General features: G+C 41.2%; 1 protein-coding gene across 3 annotated transcripts; it reads left to right on the forward strand.

Moving 5' to 3' along the window:
• The first annotated feature begins 120 nt into the window (after positions 1 to 120).
• On the forward strand, positions 121 to 21,629 carry TPMT (thiopurine S-methyltransferase). 3 transcript variants are annotated; one of them, XM_006101411.3, is made up of 9 exons: positions 121 to 202; positions 2,689 to 2,872; positions 4,631 to 4,723; positions 10,690 to 10,822; positions 14,278 to 14,330; positions 14,754 to 14,828; positions 19,070 to 19,155; positions 20,523 to 20,567; positions 21,014 to 21,629. In XM_006101411.3, exons 2-9 carry the CDS (start codon positions 2,733 to 2,735, stop codon positions 21,124 to 21,126), a joined length of 738 nt encoding a protein of 245 aa, XP_006101473.1. In that variant the 5' UTR covers positions 121 to 202; positions 2,689 to 2,732; the 3' UTR covers positions 21,127 to 21,629. The 3 variants fall into 3 exon arrangements, with proteins under 3 accessions (XP_006101473.1, XP_023620661.1, XP_006101474.1); XM_006101412.3 differs by having other exon boundaries at positions 164 to 391; XM_023764893.1 differs by lacking the exon at positions 4,631 to 4,723.
• Positions 21,630 to 23,022: the final 1,393 nt, after the last annotated feature.

Genomic DNA, 23,022 nt, shown 5'->3' on the forward strand with positions numbered 1-23,022 from the left:
GCGGGACGTCCAGGGAGGGGGCGGGTCCGGGGGGGGAAACGAGGCGGGGCACCTGGGCGGGCGCGCGGGCTGGACGCCGGTGAGGGGTGGGCCAGGGGGCGGAGACTAAGGCGGGGCGCGGGGGAGGCGGGGCGCCCAGGCCTTTACTTGCCCGCCCGTGGCGGTTCGGAGCTAGACCGTGAGGCAGCGGGCGACTGGCGAGGTAGGTCCCCTGCGGTCCAGAGAAAGCGCGGGCGAGAGATGGAATGATCCGCTGGGTGCGAGCCTAGGATGGGGTTCGGGAACCGGCAGCCTCAAAAGGATGGACAGCCCAGCCATCCGCATCCCGGAGTGGGGTGCAGGGAGCAGAGTGAAATCTGAGAATAGAGGCCGGGAAGTAAATGACTTTGCTGTGAGTCCATTATTTAAAGTTAAACCAAAAGATTCTTGTGTATCAGTGATTGGTAAGGGAAGTACTTGCCAGAATAGTGAGTGATGCACTGGGGGTGGTAGTGGCGGGGGGTGGGGGTGGGGACTGGGGTGCTTTAAATATTGTCTTGCTCCATGGTGTTAACACAGGTGTAAAACTTCTATGTAAAAATTCACTGAGCCATACTCTTAAATTTTGTGCACTTTAGGGAAGTCATTCTTAAATTTAGCAAAATTTTTTAAAAAGCAGTAACATGTTTTGCTGTAACCGGTTTGGGTCAGTGGATAGAGCGTCGGCCTGCGGACTGAAAGGTCCCGGGTTCGATTCCGGTCAAGGGCATGTACCTTGGTTGCGGGCATATCTCCAGTAGGGAGTGTGCAGGAGGCAGCTGATCGATGTTTCTCTCTCATCGATGTTTCTAACTCTCTATCTCTCTCCCTTCCTCTCTGTAAAAAAAAAAAATCAATAAAAAATATATATTTTTTAAAAAACCAGTAACATGTTTTTGTTTAAAGTTGGGGGCCCACTCACGGAGAAATTAGCGACCAAACTAGCACATCTATTTCCATGTATGGGGGAAAATACTAGTGAAACTTGCCTTTCTTGATTTTTATAATTTGCGGTTTTATCTGATTTTAGAACAAACCTTTTTATTTCTCCAGAAAAGGACATGGACAAGTTAAGAAGCTGTTAATGTTCTCAGAGGTGATTAAGTTATATTCCTGGAGTTCAGTTACATTTCAAGGTTGTGTGAGAGGGATAGAGTTGTACAATCCAGGTTGCCCTGCCTCTGGGATAAAATTATGCTTTCCTTTTGTTTTAAGTAGAGAACTGCTTAGTGACATCTCAAGCCCAAAATTTCAACTGGACATGGAGATAAAAAAAACAATTCATTGCTTTTCTGTACCCGATATCAGATACTTCACGCTAACCTCTCAAAAAACTCTGAGAGCCTTGCAAAAGTCATTTGTTAACAAATATTCGCTGAGAAGTGAATTTATATTCCCAATTACAAGGGATGTGCCTTCTTAAATTCTAAGTACATCAAAGCCAAAATTTGCATTAAAATGAACTTTTCCTTTTTATGCTTTTATGCTTTGCTTACTATTCTCAAGAATAAATCATTAAGTTAGAACCACCAATAATAGCATACTAATATAATTCAAACTACTGTATAGAAATTTTATAAATAAAAAAGCAAGACAGTTATTAACTACAGAATAAAAAAGTTATACAGCAAAGTAAAAGTAATTACAGAATGCTAAGCTGTGGGAAGTATTTACTGAGTCAGAACAATGTGTACTCCGCATATTTAATAAAAAATCTGCTACTGAAAGGATAGGGAAAATGAGAAGGGTGTGTGTGTGTTGGGAAGTTGAAAGAGGGCTAACTGCTTATCTTCTCTAGAAGCTACCTAGAAATGAAAAATCAAGAAGATACAAAATAAACTTGTTATTTTGAGATATAGAGTTAAATTTCAAGACTTAGCTATAAAAGTTAAAGATGGTTGGGAATGGGAGCTATTATTTTCATAACTGTTGAATCTTTAAATTGTATGCATTGTAACATTGATTTAAAAAAAAAGAAGTAAGCATTTAAAAATATGTGGTATATTTACACCATGGAATACTATGCAGCTCTTATAAAGAAGGATCTCTTACCCTTTGGAGGGACCTGGAGAGTATTGTGCTAAGGGAAATAAGCCAGTCAGAGAAAGACAAGTACCACATGATCTGACTCGTATATAGAATCTAATGAACAGAATAAACTGATGAACAAAATAGATCCAGATACATAGAAGCATGAAACAGACTGATAAATCTCAGAGGGAGGTGGGGGAGATTAATTAAAGAACTTATATTCATATATGCATAACCCATGGACATAGACTATAGTGTGGTAAAAGCCTAGAGGTTTCTGGGCTGGGTGGAGGGGGTCCATGAGGGGGAAAAGGGGGACATCTGTAATACTTTCAACAACAAAGATAAATTTTTTACAAATTTTAAATTAAAGAGTAACTGAGAGGCTAGAAAAAAATTATCTTAAGTTTATAAAAGTTATAAAGTATGAAATGCCTGTTTGGTTTTTTCTCCTCTCCTTTTCTTAACTTAAAACCTTTTACTCTAATGTTAAGATGTAATTCAATTTTTGTATGGCTTTTCTTGTGATGTTGAAATATTTTTTAAGAACCATACTTCTGAGGAGAATAGTTTTTATTTCATTCTTCAAGAGAATTGCAGTGCCCTTAAATGTCAACATTGCAAATATTTCCCACTTAGGCATCAGAGACATCTGCTTGTAAAGCAAAGGTACCCACGAAACTATGGATGATACAAGAACTTCACTTGATGTTAAAGAGTACCCCGATACTGAGGTCCAGAAAAACCGAATACTAACTCTGGAAGAATGGCAAAAAAAGTGGGTGGAGCGCAAAATTACATTTCATCAAGAACAAGGACACCAGTAAGAAATGTTTGGTATATAACAGAGAAATGCTCTATCAGAGACTGACTTTGGCAATAGAAATAATAACGTAGGCACACATTATTCGACTGATTTTAAGATGCACATTTTAGCATCTCTGAAAACAGAACCCATCTATGTCATGTCATAGGTGATTGGCAATGTTTTCTCTTCCCCCGGAGCATAAATAATGGTGTGACTTACAATTGAAGGCATCTTAGATTTATGAAATATGGTTTTCTTTTTTAAGCGCTTGTAGCATCTATATATTGGACATGTGTGCGTATACATACAGCAGATGTTCAAGTGACATTAATGCCTATATCTCTTTATACTGAGAAGTGGTGGTGTTCTTACTTTGCTTTCCAATAACATGTGTTCAAATGTTACAGTATTATCTATATAGGGGAAGAAAAGTTTGAAAAGAAATTAGCAAGTGAGCCAGGATGTTGAGCCACGTCTTTAGTAGCAGTAGTGGCTTCGAAGCAGGGACAATAAATCTTAGGCCAGTGCTGAGTCAAGTGGCCATGTCAGACATTCCTTGTTCCAGGCAGTCATCTGCCCTCCCAGAGGACATTTTTATTATTAACTAGAGGCCTGGTGCACAAAAATTTGTGCACTCGGGGGGGTCTCTCAGCCCGACCTGTGCCCTCTCGCAGTCTGGAACCCCTCGGGGATGTCCACCTGCTGGCTTAGGCCTGCTCCCCGGGGGACCGGGCCTAAGCTGGCAGTCAGACATCCCTCTGGCAGCCTGGGAGCCCTTGGGGGATGTCCACTTGCCAGCGGGGAGCAGGCCTAAGCTGCAGTCGCACATCCTTAGCGCTGCTGAGGAGGCGGGAGAGGCTCCCACCACCACCGCTGTGCTGGCAGCCGTCAGCCTGGCTTGTGGCTGAGCAGAGCTCCCCCTGTGGGAGCGCACTGACCACCAGGGGGCAGCTCCTGCATTGAGCATCTGCCCCCTGGTGGTCAGTGTGTGTCATAGTGACCAGTCATTCCCAGTCATTCTGCTGTTAGGATCAATTTGCCTATTACCCTTTTATTATATAGCATTGCATTTGCACACCGAGGGTAGTTGGGGCATCATCCCAGAATCATTGTATGGGTTATCTCTGTCATGTGGATGGCCTTAGAAGGGCCATATCTCTACAGAGGAATTAACTACAAGAATAACTACAACTCTTCAGAGCTCCTTCTGAGACCTTAGCACACATTTAGAGAGCTTGAAAAGCTCAGTGTACCCAGAGGCTCCCCCACATCTCACACACACGTGTAAACACATACACTGATACCTTTGAGAGAGTAATAAAGAAATTTGAAAACATCAACCAAAGAAATTTGTATTTTATTTTTAACTAGAGGCCCGATGCATGAAATTCTTGCAAGAGTAGGCCTGCCTTCCCCCTGCTGCTGGCACCAGCTTCTCTCTGGCACCTGGGACCTGGGCTTCCCTCACAGCCCCAGCTTTGTCTGGAAGGTCGCTCAGAAGGACCTCCGGTCTAGTTAGCATATTACACTTTTATTATTATAGATTACTAATCAAGATAGCCCCATATTTAAGTCAGATTAACCACTCATATGTTACTGAGCAAGCTACTTAGCCTTCCTATTTCTTTTTATGTCAACTGGAGATTATAATAATGTTATCTACTTTGTAAAGTTGGGAATAGTGAGGTAATGCATGAAAAGTACTTAGCGTCATACAGTTGTAGTCCTTTCCTCTGCATTGGCTAATTTTTAAAACTTTGTTTTTCTCCCCAGGCTATTAAAGAAGCATTTGGATGCTTTCCTTAAAGGCGAGAGTGGACTGAGGGTATTTTTCCCTCTTTGTGGGAAAGCAGTTGAGATGAGATGGTAAGAGCAGATATGCATTAACACACTTTCTTATCTTGGTGAAAAGTACTTGTAGCTGAGAGCATTTGTAAAATGCCTGCTATAGCTTAACTGTGGCCATGAAATTGACGACATTTAAACTATATTATTAGACTTGATCCTAACCAAGTCAGTTCAGATGACTGAACCAGAAAAAAGAATTACTTTGGAAACTACCTGCCTGAAAAATATTAACTCTATAAATAGATTGTCTTATTGCCAAGTCATAAGTGATAAGAACAATCTAGAGCAGTGATGGCAAACGTTTTGAGCTCAGCGTGTCAGCATTTTGAAAAACCCTAACTTAACTCTGGTGCCGTGTCACATATAGAAATTTTTTGATATTTGCAACCATAGTAAAACAAAGACTTATATTTTTGATATTTATTTTATATATTTAAATGCCATTTAACAAAGAAAAATCAACCAAAAAAATGAGTTCGCGTGTCACCTCTGACACGCGTGTCATAGGTTTGCCATCGCTGATCTAGAGTGACTCCCACCGACAGAGTGCTGGGGAGTGGCAGCAGCCACCACAGCAGTAGAAGCAGCAATTTATCTGTGTGCAGACCCAATATTGGAAGAAGATGCTAATTAAAGTGAAGACGCTCACCAGAAAGGAGGTTGAGATTGACATTGAACCCACAGATAAGGTGGAATGAATCAAGGAACGTGTGAAAGAGAAAGAGGGAACCCTCCACACACCCCCCCCCCCACACACACACACACACAGCAGCAGCAGCTCATCTACACTGGTAAACAGATGAATGATGAGAAGACTACCCTCATAGGATTTTATAATCAGCAAGTGGTTCAGCCCTCCACCTGGTGTTGGGCTCTAAGAGGAGGAGGTGGCTTTAGGCAGTGATGGACCCTCTCTCCATTTTACCTGCTTGCCCTGTCTCTCGTTGAGGCATCATATATCCTGTCATTCCCTGGGGCTCCAGAGTCACTGCCCCCTCTCCTGGATGCCCAGTCTTGTGTGTCTACAGGTAGGAGACTGTGAGGACCCCAGGATGCAGTGTTCCTGTCCCAAATGGCCCCTGCTGGCTATTGGGTTTTAGTTTGCAGTCCTGTGTACTTCCCTCTCTTATGGCTGTGTCCCTGCCCTGGTTGTCAATAAGATATTTCCTGGCAAAAAAAAATCTAACAAGCAGAGACAAGATTGGTATGATGAAACAGACAATTAGATGTGATTGTTAAATATTTTAGGTTTAAAATCACTTATGATAATACCAGAACTAAATTGTATATAATTGCATAGAAATTATTATACTAGAGGTTTTTCATTTATCTAACTAATTTGTAGATTGAGGTCTATACAGATGCCAGATTTGAATAAACTATGAACTGAGGCCCAAAAAGCATTAAAAAAAATGTTTAAGACATTTTCTTAGGGTTTTTTAAAAAATATATTTATATTGATTTCAGAGAGGAAGGGAAAGGAAGAGAGAGAGAGAAACATCAATGATGAGAGAATCATTGACTGGCTGCCTCCTGCATGTCCCACACTGGGGACTAAGACCACAATGCAGGCATGTGCCCTGACCAGGAATTGAACCGTGACCTTCTCCTGGCTCATAGGTGGATGCTCAACCAGTGAGCCACACCGGCTGGGCTTAGGTGTGTTTTTTTTTAAGGGCAATATCTATAATAATAAAAGCATAATATGCAAATCAACCGAACAGCAAAATGACCATCCAGACAACCTTCCAGATGACCATGCTATGACATGATTGGTACTAGGCCAGCCAACGTGGGTGTGATGCAATTGGTTGAGGGGCCCCACCATCACCCCACGATCGTCCTGCAGAGGGAGGCCCAAGCCACCCCTCTGTGGGGCGACTGATGGGGTGGCTCTGTGATCAATCTACCCAAAGTAGGAGGCCCAGGCCACCGGCCGGTGGGGCAGTTGATCAGGAGGCAGGGGCTCTGCAATCGCCCCAAAGAGGGAGGCCCAGGCCACCCTCTGCGTGGCAATAGATCACAGAGCCCTGCCATTTGGCCCGCAATCGATTGCCCCACAGAGTGAGGCCCAGGCCACCAGCCAGCAACGCTGTGGCAGGTGTGGGGGGCCAGCCAGCAATTACCCCACAGAGGGAGGCCCAGGCCAGCCAAGGGATTGGGACCGGTGGTGGGGGAGGGAGGGCAGCACTGCACAAATGGGAAGCAGTGGCAGTGGCGGAGGCAGGGCCAGCTGCTGGCAGCCAGGGGAAGGAAAGCCCCGATAGGCCCTGATCACCAGCCAGGCCTAGGGAGCCTACCTGAGGAGTTCCGGATAGGGAGAGGGTACAGGCTGGGCTAAGAGACCCCCCCTACCCCGGTACATGAATTTTGTGCACTGGGCCTCTAGTATTCCAATGTTATCCAGCCTATAACAATCTATAGTAAGCAGTGTTTCATTTTTCCATATGTTGAATGGAAATAAAAATTCATGCAGCTGGTTTAGACTCTTTTGTTTATATAACTTCAAAAAAGGCATGAAAAATATAAAATAAATATTCCCTATACGTTAACTTACAAACTTCCTAGGAAATATGAAAGACACGTTATTAAGATGTTTATTTTAGAACTATAAACAGTTCATGCTCTGACCACATAGAAAGTGTGTAGTCTTATGTGGGTAGTAGGTACAGTGACTTCTGCTCTACCTTGTATTTAAAAAATGTGAATTTTGTTCAACTCCATTGATACATTAGGGAATAATTTGAGCATGACATGAATTTTACATTTGTTTAGTCTGCAAGAAGCATGAGGTGAAAGCAGATAACTCTGCCCAATGGAACTAAGCTGTGTATGAATAGACAAAAGGAACATAGGCACACACCTCAAACCTCTCCCAGAGGCCTCAGTTCATCCTGTGTGCAGTGAGTCAGTCCCATCCACAGCTAGAATTAGGACTTTAAACTCGATTCCCAATAATCTTCTGTCCATCACTTCACAATAACTCAAAAGCTGTAGCCCTTCCAACGCCCAGTTCTACAAGTAAACGTCTGGTCTTTCTCAAGGTGTAAAGTGCCATGTTGTAGTATTTGTATATTATATAACCATTTAACATGTGTAAACAGTGCCAAATTTCTACTAGTTTTCTGTCTTTTTCTACTGACAAAGGTTTTTTTTTTCTTATGTAATGTTTACCCAGCTTATTTCTAAATGTTGGTTCACAGAGATAAGTTATAGCAAATATGTAACAACTTTTTTAAACATTATTTTTAAGTTAAGGAATAATCCTGGGGAGAGAGGGGAGGCAACTGGTTATCAATACTTGTTTTCAGAATGAGATGGGAGCATCCATCCTTTGCCGTGTGCTTTGTGTTTGATATCATCATGCTTGGGTTGGAACCAGACAACTCAGCACAAAGCCTTGAGTGCAAATTGTTGGCATCAAAACATCTCATTCTGATCACTTGGTTTAATTTTTTTAAGTAGGGGTGGGAGGGAGGAGACTGTGCCCCAAAAGAAAGGGAGTCTGCAATGAGGATTTAGAAACACTTTGAAAGTTTATAACCTCATCAGAAACTGCCTTCATCAGAAACTGACCTTATAGATGAGTAACAAAAAAATGAAATAGATTCTTGGGAATTAAGCCATGTTACTTTAATTTGCTACTTTTTTCAGCATTCTGTGCATCTTAAAAACTGTTATTGGGGAATCATTTTCTGGCAGAATATCTTTGTCAAACAAAATTATTGGCCTTGTGGGAGCTGAAGTCAGTCACCTTTTTGGTGAATTTTGGTGAGCTTGAAGTTCTATATTTCCTTAAAGATAGTTTTTAAACTCCGAGAGAAAATCCACTCTCCAGATCTAAAAACTCATCTTTAGGGTAAAGAGTTAAGGGTCCAGAGGTTATAACAGTTCATGAGGTCAGAGGGAGCCAGCCTGGCACCTGGACCATAGCTGACAGATTCCAACAGAAAGTGTATTTAAATTCTCCAATTGACAGTACTGAGCAGGGGAGAGGGTAGCGTTGGGTTAGTAAGATAACGGAATACTGTATTTTAACCAATGGTTCTGGGGGAGAGTGCCTGGAGAAAACAAAGTCACTGTTCTCTTTTTTGAAACAAAACTAAAACCTGAAAATATTTTTTTGTTCAGTAAAAATGGGGTAGAATTTTATTGTTCCCTAGCCATACGGGACCATTTCCACTGAGAAGTGAACAGTGGGGACTCAAAATTTTGAAAAAATTGGCGGAAAGGGAAAATTGGCTTTCTGTTACAATTGGCAAGTGTTCCAATGGGGCTTTGTTTTGGTCAGCATGTATCATGTTGTGTGTGCACATGTGGACCAGTGTCTCTGCTGAGTTTATAAAGTTCAGAAAAGATGGTTGATAAAATGTTGATTTTTTAAAAATTTATCTCAGTGAAAACTCACTGGAACTCCAATAAACAAATACATACATACATACATAAATGCATAAATGTATAATTGGCATACATTATGTTAGTTTCAGGTGTACAGCACAATGGTTTGATATTTGTAGGTACTGCAAAAGGATCACCACAATAAGTCTTGTTAACATCCGTCACAATACATAGTTATAATTTTTTTTTCTCTTGATAAGAACTTTTAAGATCTACTCTTAGCAACTTTCAAATACAGGGTGGGGCAAAAGTGGGTTTAAGCTGTGAGTATGCAGTTTATTCTTGAATTATTATTAATTATTGTATTATTTTCTATAGGAACAACTGAAAACCTATTTTGGCCCCACCCTGTATGCAATATAGTATTAGTATCTATATCCTCGTGCTGTACATTATATCCCCATGACTTATTTATTTTATAACTGGAATTTTGTACTTTTTGACCCCCTTCACCCATGTTGCCCAGCCCCCAAACCCAGCCTCTGGCAACCATCAATCTGCTCTCTTTATCTATTAATTAATTTGTTGGTTTTTTTATTTTATTTTTAGATTTCACATATAAATGAAATCATATGGTATTTGTCTTTCTCTTCTGACTTATTTCAATTAGCATAATGCCCTCAAGGTTCACCCAGGTTGTCACAAATGGCAACACTTTGTTCTTTTTTTATAGCTGAATAATATTACATTACGACAAAGTTTTTAATGTTGCACCCCAACCCTTATCTTCTCCATGAGCCTTGTGATTTTTATTGCATGATTTTGCGTAGTGCAGTGATTTTTAGGTAGGCATATGTTGCATTATCGCAGAACTGACTGTGTGTGTGTTTAATTTAATTTGGCATAAAGTCAGTACTTTGCCTAGGTATTTTGTGCCGCTAGTCGTGTTTTCTCTGGAGTGCAGAATTCCAAGTCTGTGAGTTCTGTAATTATAAAGCTTACCAGGAAAATACTAGTTATTTGCATATGATAATTAAATAAATTTCTGGGTAGAATGTATTGTAAATGAAAATTATAAGATTGTAAGTAAATGAAAACTATAAGATTTTTTATAGAAATGGATGCTAGTGTTCTAGAGCCATATGCTCCAGTACCATAGCTACTGGCCGCACGTGGCTATTTAAATGTAAACTAAATCACACTGGCCAAGTCTCAGGTGTTCAATGACCAGTGTGGTTAGTGGCTGCTGGTCTGGACAGCGTCGGTATAGACACGTCCATCATCACTGAAGGTAATGGACAGAGCCGAGTTAGAGAAATTGAAAAGTATTTTTAATCCATAGGATGCTTTTAAATCAGAAACTCTTCTAATAAAGTCCAGTTGTAGTAAATTAACACTTTAAGGAATAATTTTCCAAAATTAAAAATTATTTTCCTAAAGTCATATAAATGAATTTTTCAGAATTCCATATAACATATGGTTTGAAAATATATAGATTCACTTTCTGTGGATCTATGAAACCCTATGAACCTGAATTCATATAAATCCCTTAAAATTAAGGAAAATATATGCTTATTGGGCATATCCTTTTATTTAGTACTATATTTAAAATAAAAACTTAAGTGTCAATATATGGTTTTATGCAGGTTTGCAGATCGGGGACACAGTGTAGTCGGTGTGGAAATCAGTGAACTTGGGATACGGGAATTTTTTACGGAGCAGAATCTTTCTTACTCAGAAGAACCAATCAAGGAAATTCCTGGAGCCAAAGTATTCAAGGTTTGTTTTGTTTTTTCGTAAATAATTATTTCCATACCCCCACAAAAATGTTTTTTTCAATATGAATGAGGATACTATGCAAGTGTACATAAAATTCACTTATAAATTAAGGAGCTAGGGCTTAAAAAGATGGGTAGCCCAGCCAACATGGTTTAGGAGTTGAGCATCAACCTATGGAACAGGAGGTCATGGTTTGATTCCTGGTCAGGGCACATGCCTGGGTTACAGACTCGATCCCCAGTGTGGGGCATGCAGGAGGCAGCCAATCAATGATTCTCTCTCATTATTGATTTTGTTTATTTTTAAAGACAGAGTAAGGGAAAGGGAGAGAGAGAGAAACATCAATTTGTTGCCTCCAGCGTGCACCCCAACTGGGGATCAAACCCACAAAACTGGGTATGTGCCCTGACCTCGAATCAAACTGGTGACCTTTTGGTGCACAGGATGATGCTCAACCAATTGAGCCACACCGGCCAGGGCCTATATGATTTTTTAAATTTATAAATTGTCATTTCTGAAACCTGTCTTGTGCCACACCCTGCATGAGACATTGAGAAGATAATACAGTCCCTGCCCTAAATAATCCTTTAGCTTAGAAGAGAAAAGAGAAACTCAGAGAAAGCTGTCATAAGTGGAGTTAAGTGTAATGGCATGGGTATTAAGGGAACAGAGAGGAAAATTACCTACCCAGCCTGGGGGAGCTCCCTGAATGAAGCATGGTGACTGATAGGGCTGGGACAGGCAGGGCGTCACATCCATGGTCTCAGATACCCTATGAAGCTGGTACCTTCAGACTGTGCAGCAAGGTTTTATTTTATTATTATTTTTTTTAAAAATATCAGGTTTAGGGCTTTCGGGGTCCCCTCACCCCCAAGTGTTTTTTTTTTATTTTTAGAGAGAGGGGAAGGGAGAGGGATAGAGAGATAGAAAGAAAGATTGATGAGAGAGAATCATCGATTGGCTGCCTTTTGCACACCCCCACACTGGGGATTAAGCCCACATCTCAGGCACGTACCCTGATCAGGAATCAAACCACTGACCTCTTGGTGCATGGGTCGATGGTCAAACACTGAGCCACACCAGCGGGACATGTGCAGCAAGGTTTAAGTGGGAAGGTGACAAGGCCAGATTTTCCTTTGAGTCAACAGACCCTTGTGGCCTCAAAGGCAGTACATTTGAAGGGAAGGAGCCTCCTGACAGAGCAGATGGGAGGCTGTGAGCGGTGGTCTGGGAAAGAGATCTTGAAAACCTGAGCTAGGAGAGTGACAGGGGTGCTCAGAGGAACACGGGTAGGTAAAGCAATGCTGAGGATGCCAAACGGGGGGTATTTAGTGATTAACTGAGAGATCAAGAGGATGATGAATTCCTATTTCCAGAATAGATGACAGGTTGAATGGCAGGGAATGAAGAGAAAATGAGTTTTGTTTTGGAGATGCTGAGTTTAAGAGACCTGTAGAATGGCAAAGGTGTAGCTGGCAAATGGTTTTAGGTCTCTGAAATGCAGGGCAGCACTTAGCTTGGAAAGAATAGATTTGGAAGTTGTCATCCTGTGGCCAGAATGATCCAGTGGCACTGCTTCACCAGCTTGGGGTCATAGTGTGGGAATAATAAAGGCCCTAATATGAACAAGCAGAGGGGGTGAGCCACTTGCATTTGGAAGAGCCTCAAAAGACAGACAGGAGAGTGGGAAAGCTTAATAGTGAAAAACGCAAAGGCTTCAGGTGTGCCCTGATTGGAGGCTGTTGGGCTGGGGAAGCCAAAGTGGGGCTAACTAGAGGGGGCCATACTCTGTGATGGGTTTAGGTTATATATTTGACTTTCCCTGCTTGGTCTTGAGTGGGGAGGGTAAAAAGTAAGGAGGCTGGCAGTCATTGACCACATAAGCTGTGGTTTGGCTTCCCAGGCAGGTTTCTGGGAGCTTATGTGGTCTGGCCTTTGTTGGTACATTCAGTCTCTCACAAAGTACTCTCATTTTTAAATACTGAAATTAATTGCTCAGGACAAGGAGGCTTGCTAGTACTTTATTTTACAGCTTCCTCCCACCCCATTCACAATCATCTAAGAATCTCAGGAGATTACTCAGTCCAAAGAGGTGAGTCCTGCTCCCACATGCCTCTTGGAGCAATGGCTCCCAGCCCTCACATTCGAAGTCACCTGTGGATCTTTTAAAGTTCCCAGTCTGAGGCCTCACCTCAGGCCAAATACGTCAGAACCTCTGGGGTGGGGCTGGCATCGGTACTATTGAAAGTTCCCCAGTGATTCCAGTCTGCATCCTCAGTTAAGATGCACTGCCTAGCCTTAGCCGGTTTGGCTCAGTGGATAGAGCGTCAGCCTGTGGACCAAAGGATCCCGGGTTCGATTCTGGTCAAGGGCAGGTGTGTTGGTTGCAGGCTCCTCCCAGCTCTGTCTTTCCCTCTCTCTTTTACTCTTCTAAAAAATCAATGGGAAAATATTCTCAGGTGAGGATTAACAAAAAAAAAAAAAGGAAGAAAAGAACTGGTTGTTCTCCCTGCCTCCAGGCCCAGGCCTCTCTGGGCTGCCCCCAGAGTACTTCTGAACTGGTCTTCAAAGACCTTCCCTCCTGTATTTATAAACCTCTGTTGGCACCTCATTTCAGAATATAATCCAAGAGTTTCACATCCTGATGCACCTTTGCTAACTTGCCCTTCACCCCTGCCCACACCCCACCTCCTAGACTTCCATCCTCTGGACATGATGGGATCCATGTCGTGGTACTGCCCCTGGACTGCACCCCCAGCCCAACCCCTGTAATGTTAGCAGATGCACCAACACCCTTTCAAAGCCGCCTCTTGTTCAGCCTTTCCCCAGTCTGTTCCCTGTTCTGTCCTCTGTTCTCACAGTTCTCAGGCACACAACCAGAACAGCACAGGCCGTTCTGCAGTGTAATGTTTCTCTGTCCCCACGCCTCTCTGCTCCACCAGGCTGTCCCCACTGTGGTCAGAGACGGTGTCAAATTTACATCCACTATCTAGAACCAGGGTAGTCCTGTCCACAAAGCACTCAGAAAATAATGCTCATTAGATGAATGAATGAAAGAGCAAAGGGGATATCACCCCAACTGCACTTTTCATGAATAACTTCTAATATATTTTACCTTTCTCTATCAGCTTGCCTGGTATTGATTGAACTGGACTCTGATGGAATAAATATTGCTAAATTTTAACAAGTTAATGAGGTTAATCTCTCTTTATTTTCTCCTTGAGTTGATCCAAAAGAACAGGTTTTTTTTTTTTTAAAAAAAAAGTACGCCATTAAAAAATGTTTTTCAGTAAAATTTTATTTTCAGTAAAAACATTATCTGCAGTAAAGTTATATCCTTTATATTTAATTATGCATTCTCTCTCCACCACCTTTGTTTTTCCCCTCTTTTCTTTCCTTTACTATTCAGTTATCTCCTAATAAGTAGACTTTTTTTCTTGACTTTTTCATTACAGAGTTCTTCGGGGAACATCTCATTGTACTGTTGCAACCTTTTTGATCTTCCCAGGTAGGACTGAATACTACCTCTGCACTTTTAGAAACCTCAGTACTTGCTGGCCGTGCTGGGGTGGGGGCAAGTCTTTCCTCTCCCCATCCACTTGTAGTAGCACTCACAAAGCATTGATTTGAGTCTGTTCTGCAGTTATTTTTATCGTAGGCTACACTGACAAAAAATCAGTGAGGCCAGCAGTCATTGAACACGCCCTACCTCCCCAATATTTTTGTCCTTGGATAGCTTCCAAACTATGGAAAACATTGTCATGTAAGTAAAAGGAAGGGAAAGCAAGACAGGTGTCACCTTCACACCTAGGTCTGTAACACCTGCTGAAGTACCAGCATGCACCATGGGAATCACTGTTCGATGTGTTAAAGATTTGATGTTTCTTATATAAAATGTTGTAATGTAATTTTTTTTCTTTTTTTCTGATAGAGCAAATATTGGCAAATTTGACAGGATTTGGGATAGAGGAGCATTCGTTGCTATTAACCCAGGTGATCGTAAACGGTTAGTAATTTGGTTGCTTTAATTATGTTGGCTTTTCATTTCTTTCTTCCTCTTTCTTCCTTTCTTTACTTTTTTATTTCTTGCCTTCTTAATTTTGTATGCTGTGCTTTTTCTGGATTCTAGACAATTAGCTAGGCTTTTACTGGTTTAAAGTAGCATTTTGTATTTGAAATTAGAAGACCTAAATCCAACACCATTTTTGTCTAAAAAGTATAGGATTTGGCCATAGGGACCTGGGTACAAGGCTTGTGACTGTCATTTCCAAGCTGTGTTGCCTTGATCAAAGTACCCACCTTCTCTAAGTCTCAGTTTACTCCTCTGCAAAATTGTAATATTTCTACTAGTACCACCATCACCTCCGCTAACATACCAGGTGACACTTGTCATACATTTGCCATGTGCCAGACATTGTTTTAAATACTTTATGTGCATCAACACATTTCACCCACAAAACAACCCTGTGAGGTATATGCTTTCATTATTCCTGAAACTGAACCCAAGTTCAGCTGCCTGCCACTACAAAAGCCAAATTTGTGAGATAGGTGCTGGTGAGAGGTAAGTGGTTTATTCAAGTGCCAGTGACTCAAGAAGATGCGGGGGGGTGGGGGGGGGTGCTTGTCCTCAAAAACCCATCTTTTTTTCTAAAATATTTATTTTATTGATTTTTTACAGACAGGAAGGGAGAGGGATAGAGAGTTAGAAACATCGATCAGCTGCTTCCTGCACACTACCTACTGGGAATGTGCCCGCAACCAAGGTACGTGCCCTTGACCGGAATTGAACCTGGGACCTTTGAGTCTGCAGGCTGACACTCTATCCACTGAGCCAAACCGGTTAGGGCCAAAAACCCATCTTAACATCTCTGGTCAAGCCAGTGATTCTTATAGGGAGTTGGTGGGAATTCGGGAGGGAAAAATTCCCAAGGGAAGAATTCCCGAGGGAAGTGTGGATGTGCAGTTTCTCTTGAGAAAGGGAAGTGGGAGTAAGGGAGGGGGCTGAAGGGGAGTCTCGCAGCTCCTGCTTAAGCTCACTCCATTCTGATGTTATCTTTCAATTTGCATCAACCCGACATTTGTGGTTTTATTTCGGACACCTGCGATTTTACAACTGGCATCAGCCTTTCTTACTCCCGGAACAGGCTACTCAACTGTAATCAGAGCTTGGACAGAGATGAAAGCACAGGATTCATTTAAGAAAACATAGGGTTGATTATATACTTAAAGAAAACACAAAATACACAACTTTGATCACTAAATTAGTAATGTTAAATCATGGTTATATTTCCATTGTACAGAAGAGGAAACTAAGGTCAAAGAGATGAAGTTACCTGTCCAAAGTTAGACAGTAATGACAGAACTGAGACTCACACCAGGGAGCTTAGCTTCAAAGTCCACACTCAGGATCCCTACATCATACTACCTGACAAGGTTGCTATGGGAATTAAGAGAAATGATATGTGTGGGAAGGGCCTTGTCAACTCTAAATCACTAAAGATTAGCTATTATTATATTAGAGCTTTTGTAATTGATGTTTTTGGTGACCATGCTTATTGTTCCTAGCCTTATTGGAAATGAAATTAAAATATGAGAAAGCACCCCTGGGTGCTGTTGCTCAGTGGTTAGAGAGTCCGCCTGTGCACCAAAGGGTCATGCGTTCAATTCCCGGTCAAGGGCATGTACTTGGGTTGCAGGTTCCATCTCTGGCTCCAGTCAGGGCACATGCAGGAGGCAACCAATAGATGTGTCTCTCTCACATTGATATTTCTCTCTCTCTCTCTCTCTCTCTCTCTCTCCCCCTTCCTCCCTCCCTCCCTCCCTCTTCTCCCCCCTTCCTCCCTCCCTTCCACACTCTGTAAAAATTAATGGAAAAAATATCCTCAGATGAGGATTGGGTATAAACATACATATATTTTTTCCAACTCAAATATCATTCACATATTTACTTAGATTTAGCACATAAATATTGAATTACTTAGTTGTATGTAGGGAGACTCTTAACACAAGGCACACAAAAAAATGTTAGAATTCACATCAGAGAAATTAAATTTAAAAAAAAACCCAAGTAGCGGCAGCAATCTTGAGAAAGAGGAACAAAGTTGGAGGGATCACAATACTAGATATCAAGCTATATTACAAAGTCACTGTCCTCAAAACTGCCTGCTACTGGCACAAGAACAGACATATAGAGCAATGGAACAGAACAGAGAACCCAGAAATCAACCCAAGCTATTATGCTCAATTAATATTTGACAAAGGAGGCAAGAGCATACAATGGAGTCAAGACAGTCTCTTCAATACTAATACATGGTATTGGGAATATTGGACAGATACATGCAAAAAAATGAAACTAGACCACCAACTTACACCATATACAAAAATAAACTCAAAATGGATAAAGGACTTAAACGTAAGACGGTAAACCATAAAAATCTTAGAAGAATCCATAGGCAGCAAAATAGCAAAATAGCCTTCGAAAGAGGTCATACAGAAGGCCAAGAGACATGAAAACATGCTCAAAGTCACTAATCATCCGAGAGATGCATATCAAAATGACAATGAGGAACCATCTCACACCTGTCAGAATGGCTATCATCAACAAATCAACAAACGACTAGTGCTGGCGAGGATGCAGAAAAAAAGGAACCCTCGTGCACTGCTGGTGTGAATGCAGCCACTGTGGAAAACAATATGGCGTTTCCTCAAAAAATTAAAAAAAGAACTTCCATTTGACCCAGTAGCCCCACTTATAGCAATATATCCCAAGAAAACAGAAACACCAATCAGAAAAGATATATGGACCCATATGTTCATAGCAGCACAATTTACCATAGCTAAGATTTGGTAACAGCCTAAGTGCCCATCAGCAGATTAGTGGACTAGAAAACTGGTACATCTACACCAAGCATATCAAACTCAAAGGCTAACACAGGCCAAATAAACAAGGTTTAAGTTTATGTGAGCCACAAAACAAAAGCTTCAATTTTCATAGAAATGGTAGGTTTATTTTGAAAGTATAGTAAAAAAAAAGAGAACAAGAACAATGATAAATTTAATGTTTTCTTCCTGACACTTGGCATCTCTTCTCTGCTACTGTCTTTCCTACTTCGGGGAAAATCTTGTTAGCAGTGATTACTTTCAAAACTGACCCAAGGTGAATGTCAGTAATTCTCGATCTGACAGGAGACTTATTTCCTTTCATAATTGTAAATAACTGTTCACACTGTTATATTGGCTGGGCCGCAAAAATATTCGTTGTGGGCCGCAAGTTTGACATGCTTGATCTACAGGCTGCATGCCTTGTTTATTTGGCCTATGTTAGCCTTTGAGTTTGACATGCTTGATCTTACACCAGGGGTCCTCAAACTACGGCCCGCGGGCCACATGCAAATACAAATATTGTATTTGTTCCCGTTTTGTTTTTTTACTTCAAAATAAGATATGTGCAGTGTGCATAGGAATTTGTTCATAGTTTTTTTTAAACTATCGTCCGGCCCTCCAACGGTCTGAGGGACAGTGAACTGCCCCCTGTTTAAAAAGTTTGAGGACCCCTGATACACAATGGAATACTATGCTGCTAATGTTGTGTTAATAGACTACAATTTGCTGCTAATCATGTTACTAATGTTGTGGCCACACCCCATAACAAAGAAACAGAATTTCCGGAGGATGAGGCCCAGAAATCAGGATTTTAAAAAGATTCCCAGGTGATTCTAACGTGCAGCCAAGGTTGAGAACCACTGCCCTACAGCATACCATGTCCCACAGTAAACCGACAGAATCAGTCTGTGGGGATGGAGCTCAAGCGTCTTTTTTTTTTTTTTTTTTTTTTTTTTTTTTTTTGAGCAAGTGCCCAGGTGATTTTGGGACCAGCCTGGGAAGAGGTGTCACTGCCCCAGAGTATACGGTGGCCCTTTGGGAAGAATGTGTTCAAAGTGGCCAGACCTCTGGGTACATCGGGGTGGAAGTGGTCTCTGCTCGTCTCGTTGTGAAGTCTTCTGGTCTGAGCGGCTCTGGAAGCAGCCGCATTTTCACTCCCATCTTTATTATTTCCCAGTTTTGGCAGATGACATAATTTGTGGAACCAATTTCTGGCTTTTAGAATGAGAATCAGCTTCACTGGGTTGTTAGAAGAAATCAGTGATGTAGATGAAAGTAAAGGCTGCCTTCCCTCCCTGCCAGGCTTTGCCTTTGTATAGAATTCTAACACGTACTTTTTTGTGTGCTTTTGTTTGTTTGTTTTAGCTATGCAGATATAATGCTGTCCCTAATGAGAAAAGGGTTCCACTACCTCTTAAGTGTTTTTTCTTATGATCCAACTAAATATGCAGGTAAAGTCTTTTTGTTTTCCTAATTGCCTCATTTCCTGATTTAATTCTATGACATGAATAGCATTAATTTTCTCCTAATTTATCCCATAGGAAGTATAGTGTTTATACACATACAGGAAGATAAGTCTAGTTTTGGCTAATGGAAACGATAAACTTTTTCTATCTTCCCACTGGGTACATATTTTTCTCATATTCCATTCCCATTTTGCTCATTCACAGCTCAAACTATGAAAGAGAGGGAGAAATCGATGGCCCTAATGTAAAAGAGAAATCTCATGATTAGGAGGAAGAGAGATTTGTTTGCTTTGCTATAGATAGAGCATATCTATGTCATCCGTGGTGATGGGGATGATCTGGGCAGATGCCTATGGGTGCACACACACAAACACCCTCATAGGAGGACAGTGTCAAAAGTGGACATGGTGAGGTAGGAGGTATGCGAGAAAAGCTCTAAACTATTGCTTTTTTTTTAATTTATGAAATTTTACAATTTATTGATTGCATTTTTTATAACTATCTTTGTTTTGAATTTGTAAAAGTGCTGTGTGTTTTTTCTGGACCCATTTTGATGTGTTTGAACATTGAAGCTTAACTTTTGTCATCGCTGAACTTTGTCTTCAGAAAGATTTGAAAAACAGCTATGTAGACTTTTCATTTCTAAAAATTCCCTTTTTGATGTTTAATTGTGCTTTTTAAAAAGTACTCTGTTTTAGAAACATTTACATATGTTAGTGTTTTTTTCTCTTTGAATCATCTTAAAAACTCATTAAAAGATGAGACCTGTTGTTCTTAATGAAATCTGGGACAATTGGATGGAAATAGAAATTAATGGAGCCAGATATCAGCTCTGCTAATCTGATTTCAATTTCATTCCTGAACAGCAGGCTTAGGGAGTGGTCTATGGGAAGAAAACACAGCAAGCCATGCCTGATGGTGGAGCTCAGAAGAGAGAGCTCTAGAGAGGGGCAGAAGCTAAGTTTCCTTTAAAGTTAATGGCCCTCAGCAAAGTGGGAGGGTGTATAGAATATAGGGGAGTGCAGGAGCAGTAGAAAATCAACATCCCAAGACGATGAAGGAAACCCTAGGGAATTTGTTAATGAACTCTGGTATGATTTCAGTGTTCCCAAGTCCCATGGCTGGCTCAGCCACCTCATCTCTGCTGGAGATGGGACCCACCTCAGTAAGCCAGGCTTTGGTATGAGATGGTAGAAAAGAAGCAGCAGAACCTGTCACATGCTCACCTATTTGGCTAATCAAGTTCTATGTAGAATAAGTGTACCTAGGTCATTGGAAATAAGCTGAGAAGTGGATCCTGAGAATTTATTTCTCTTTAGAATGAGATCTAACCATGTTTTTCTTTTACCTAGGACCACCATTTTATGTATCAGATGATGAAATTGAAAGACTATTTGGTAAGTTATGAGTGTATGCTGTAACTTTTTAAATAAAGTCAACAGCTGTTCTGAGCTATTATCAAACTATTATTACCTAGAAGTATAAAATTTAAAGGTCAGAAACCATTTTATTGAAGACTATTTTGTCCTAGAAAATGAGAGATCTCTGTAATATGCTTTTATTTATTTATTTTTGTAATATGCCTTTTTAGCTAAGTGGTATACTTATGTTGAAGACATTTGAATTATTCCAGAGAGATGATATGTTTAGTTTGGCTCTTAGGAGTTATAAGTGATAACAATTTAGAGTTCAGAATTTGCCTTAGTAATTCCCCATTTTCATTAGAAAAAAAGAGAAAAATCTTCAGTACACAGTTTTTAAAATCATTTGATGTGTTTTCAGAAAAATCCCTGATTGCATTCTTTATAAAGTTTTAACTTGTTACCCTTTCTTCTTGTTTCAGGTTCAGTGTGCACTTGTCAGTGTCTTGAGAAAGTAGATGCATTTGAAGAACGACATAAAAGTTGGGGGGTTGATTACCTTGTTGAAAAGTTATATCTACTTACAGAAAAGTAAATGAGACATAAATAAACGCAAGTAACATCAAGTTTTAGAGCAATTGAAAATTATGCTAAGGCATGAAAATACAATGGATGACCTTTGAAAAAATTGTTCACAAATTACATCACAGTAATGTGTGTAACATTTTAGAAAAAACAATAACAACAACAATCACATACTAAAATGTTAAAGTAGCTACCTTTGGAAAGGGGTGTATGATTGGGGAGCGGGGGTGAAAGATTATACTTGTGTGTTTTACTTACAAATTGAAGGATTTTTTAACAATCACCATGTAGTACCTCTATAATTAAAAAATAAAGAGAAATGCAATGCATACAACTTAAATATAGTTGACATAGAAAAATTGTTATTCTTTATGAAATTTAGAACCACTGGGGAAATGTAACACTTTAATAGGGTTTAATGTAAAAGAAAGTGGTCTCAGAAATTACATAAAATATTAGCTTTTCCTATAAATCTTCATATTATTATCCTAGCACTGCTCTTCACATTTTTCTCTTTATATAATTTTATATGTAACAGAATCAAGAAAATGTTTTAAATTAATTAAATAAACCAATCTATATGCAACAAAATATTGTTCCTCTGTTCTCTTTGCTGGCTAGAGTTAGTGTCTATAACTTGCACCCAAATTTATTTTAAAAATAAATTTTTTAAAAAAGCTTTTTTCTGAGTTTGGCAGTTTCTTGTTTCTTTTAATTTAATCTTTTTTAAATTACAGTCTAATGAAGTACAATGTACTTAGGGCTGGATTTAGGACTACTCATTATAAACGTTTAGATTTGATATTTCTCAGTGTTTCATTAACAATCATATTTTGTTAAATCAGACATCCCTCTCAACCGCACTACCTAATACCTAATTGATTTAGATTGTTTGGTTCATGTTAATAGGATGGCTTATTATTAAGAAACTAGAGGCCCATTGCACAAAATTCATGCATTTGTGCAAGAATAGGCCTTGGCAGCCCCGGCTTCATCCGGAAGGTCGTCCAGAAGGTCATCCAGACAGTTGTTCCACCATTCGGGTTCGGTTGTTTTGCATATTACCCTTTTATTATTATAGATTATTATTATAGACTAGAGGCCCGGTGCACGTGATTCGTGCACTGGTGGGGGTGTTGCCTGCGGGGATCGGCCTGCTGTGAGAGCACTGCCATTCAGCTGAGTGGCTGTGGACCCGCCCTCTGAGTGGCTGCTCCCTGGTCCGGCATCTTCCATGGAGCCGGAGTGCTAGCCTCTCCAGGGGACCTGGTTGGGGCCAGGCCCAGGCACAATAGCACTGAGAGGACCTGCAGCAGCCATGAACCTGCCTCCCAGCCTCCATGGTCAGCTCTGTGAGCCCAGCGGCGGCGGCACTGCATGGCCTGCGGGCATCCATAGGAGGTGGCAGGGAGTGAGAAGGAGGAGCCTGGGGCGAGGAGGCGACGATCGCAGCCCGGGTTCCTGCCCATTGGCCTGGGGTTTGTAGCAGGAGCAGCCGCTCATCCCAGTGAGCCAAGCGGCGCTCCCACTGTGGTAGCTCACTGACCACCAGGGGCAGCTCCTGTGTTGAGCGTCTGCCCCCTGGTGGTCAGTACATGTCATAGCGACTGGTCGACCAGTTGTTCTGGTCATTCCACCATTCAGTCGCTGGGCTTTTATTATATAGGACTAGAGGCCCAATGCACGAAGATTCGTGCAAGAATGGGCCTTCCTTCCCCTGGCTGCCAGCACCGCCTTCACTCCGGCTGAGCCGTCTTTGCACCTTGGCTCCAGCCCAGAGCTGCCTTTCTGCCTTCCCACGCTGCCCAGAGCCCGGAGCAGCTGGGGCAGTGTGGAATACCTGTGTGTCGCATGCGACGCAAGCGTCCCACCCCCGCCCCTGACATTCAGTGCTGCATATGCAAAT

The sequence above is a fragment of the Myotis lucifugus genome, unplaced genomic scaffold, assembly GCF_000147115.1.
Source record: "Myotis lucifugus unplaced genomic scaffold, Myoluc2.0 scaffold_356, whole genome shotgun sequence".
NCBI lineage: Eukaryota > Metazoa > Chordata > Mammalia > Chiroptera > Vespertilionidae > Myotis > Myotis lucifugus.

Coding starts and splice junctions, on each gene's coding strand:
- TPMT (XM_006101411.3), top strand. CDS start 2,733: ATGGATGATACAAGAACTTCACTTGATGTTAAAGAGTACCCCGATACT. Junction 2,873..4,630: donor CATCAAGAACAAGGACACCA/GTAAGAAATGTT, acceptor TTTTCTCCCCAG/GCTATTAAAGAAGCATTTGG. Junction 19,156..20,522: donor TGATCCAACTAAATATGCAG/GTAAAGTCTTTT, acceptor TCTTTTACCTAG/GACCACCATTTTATGTATCA.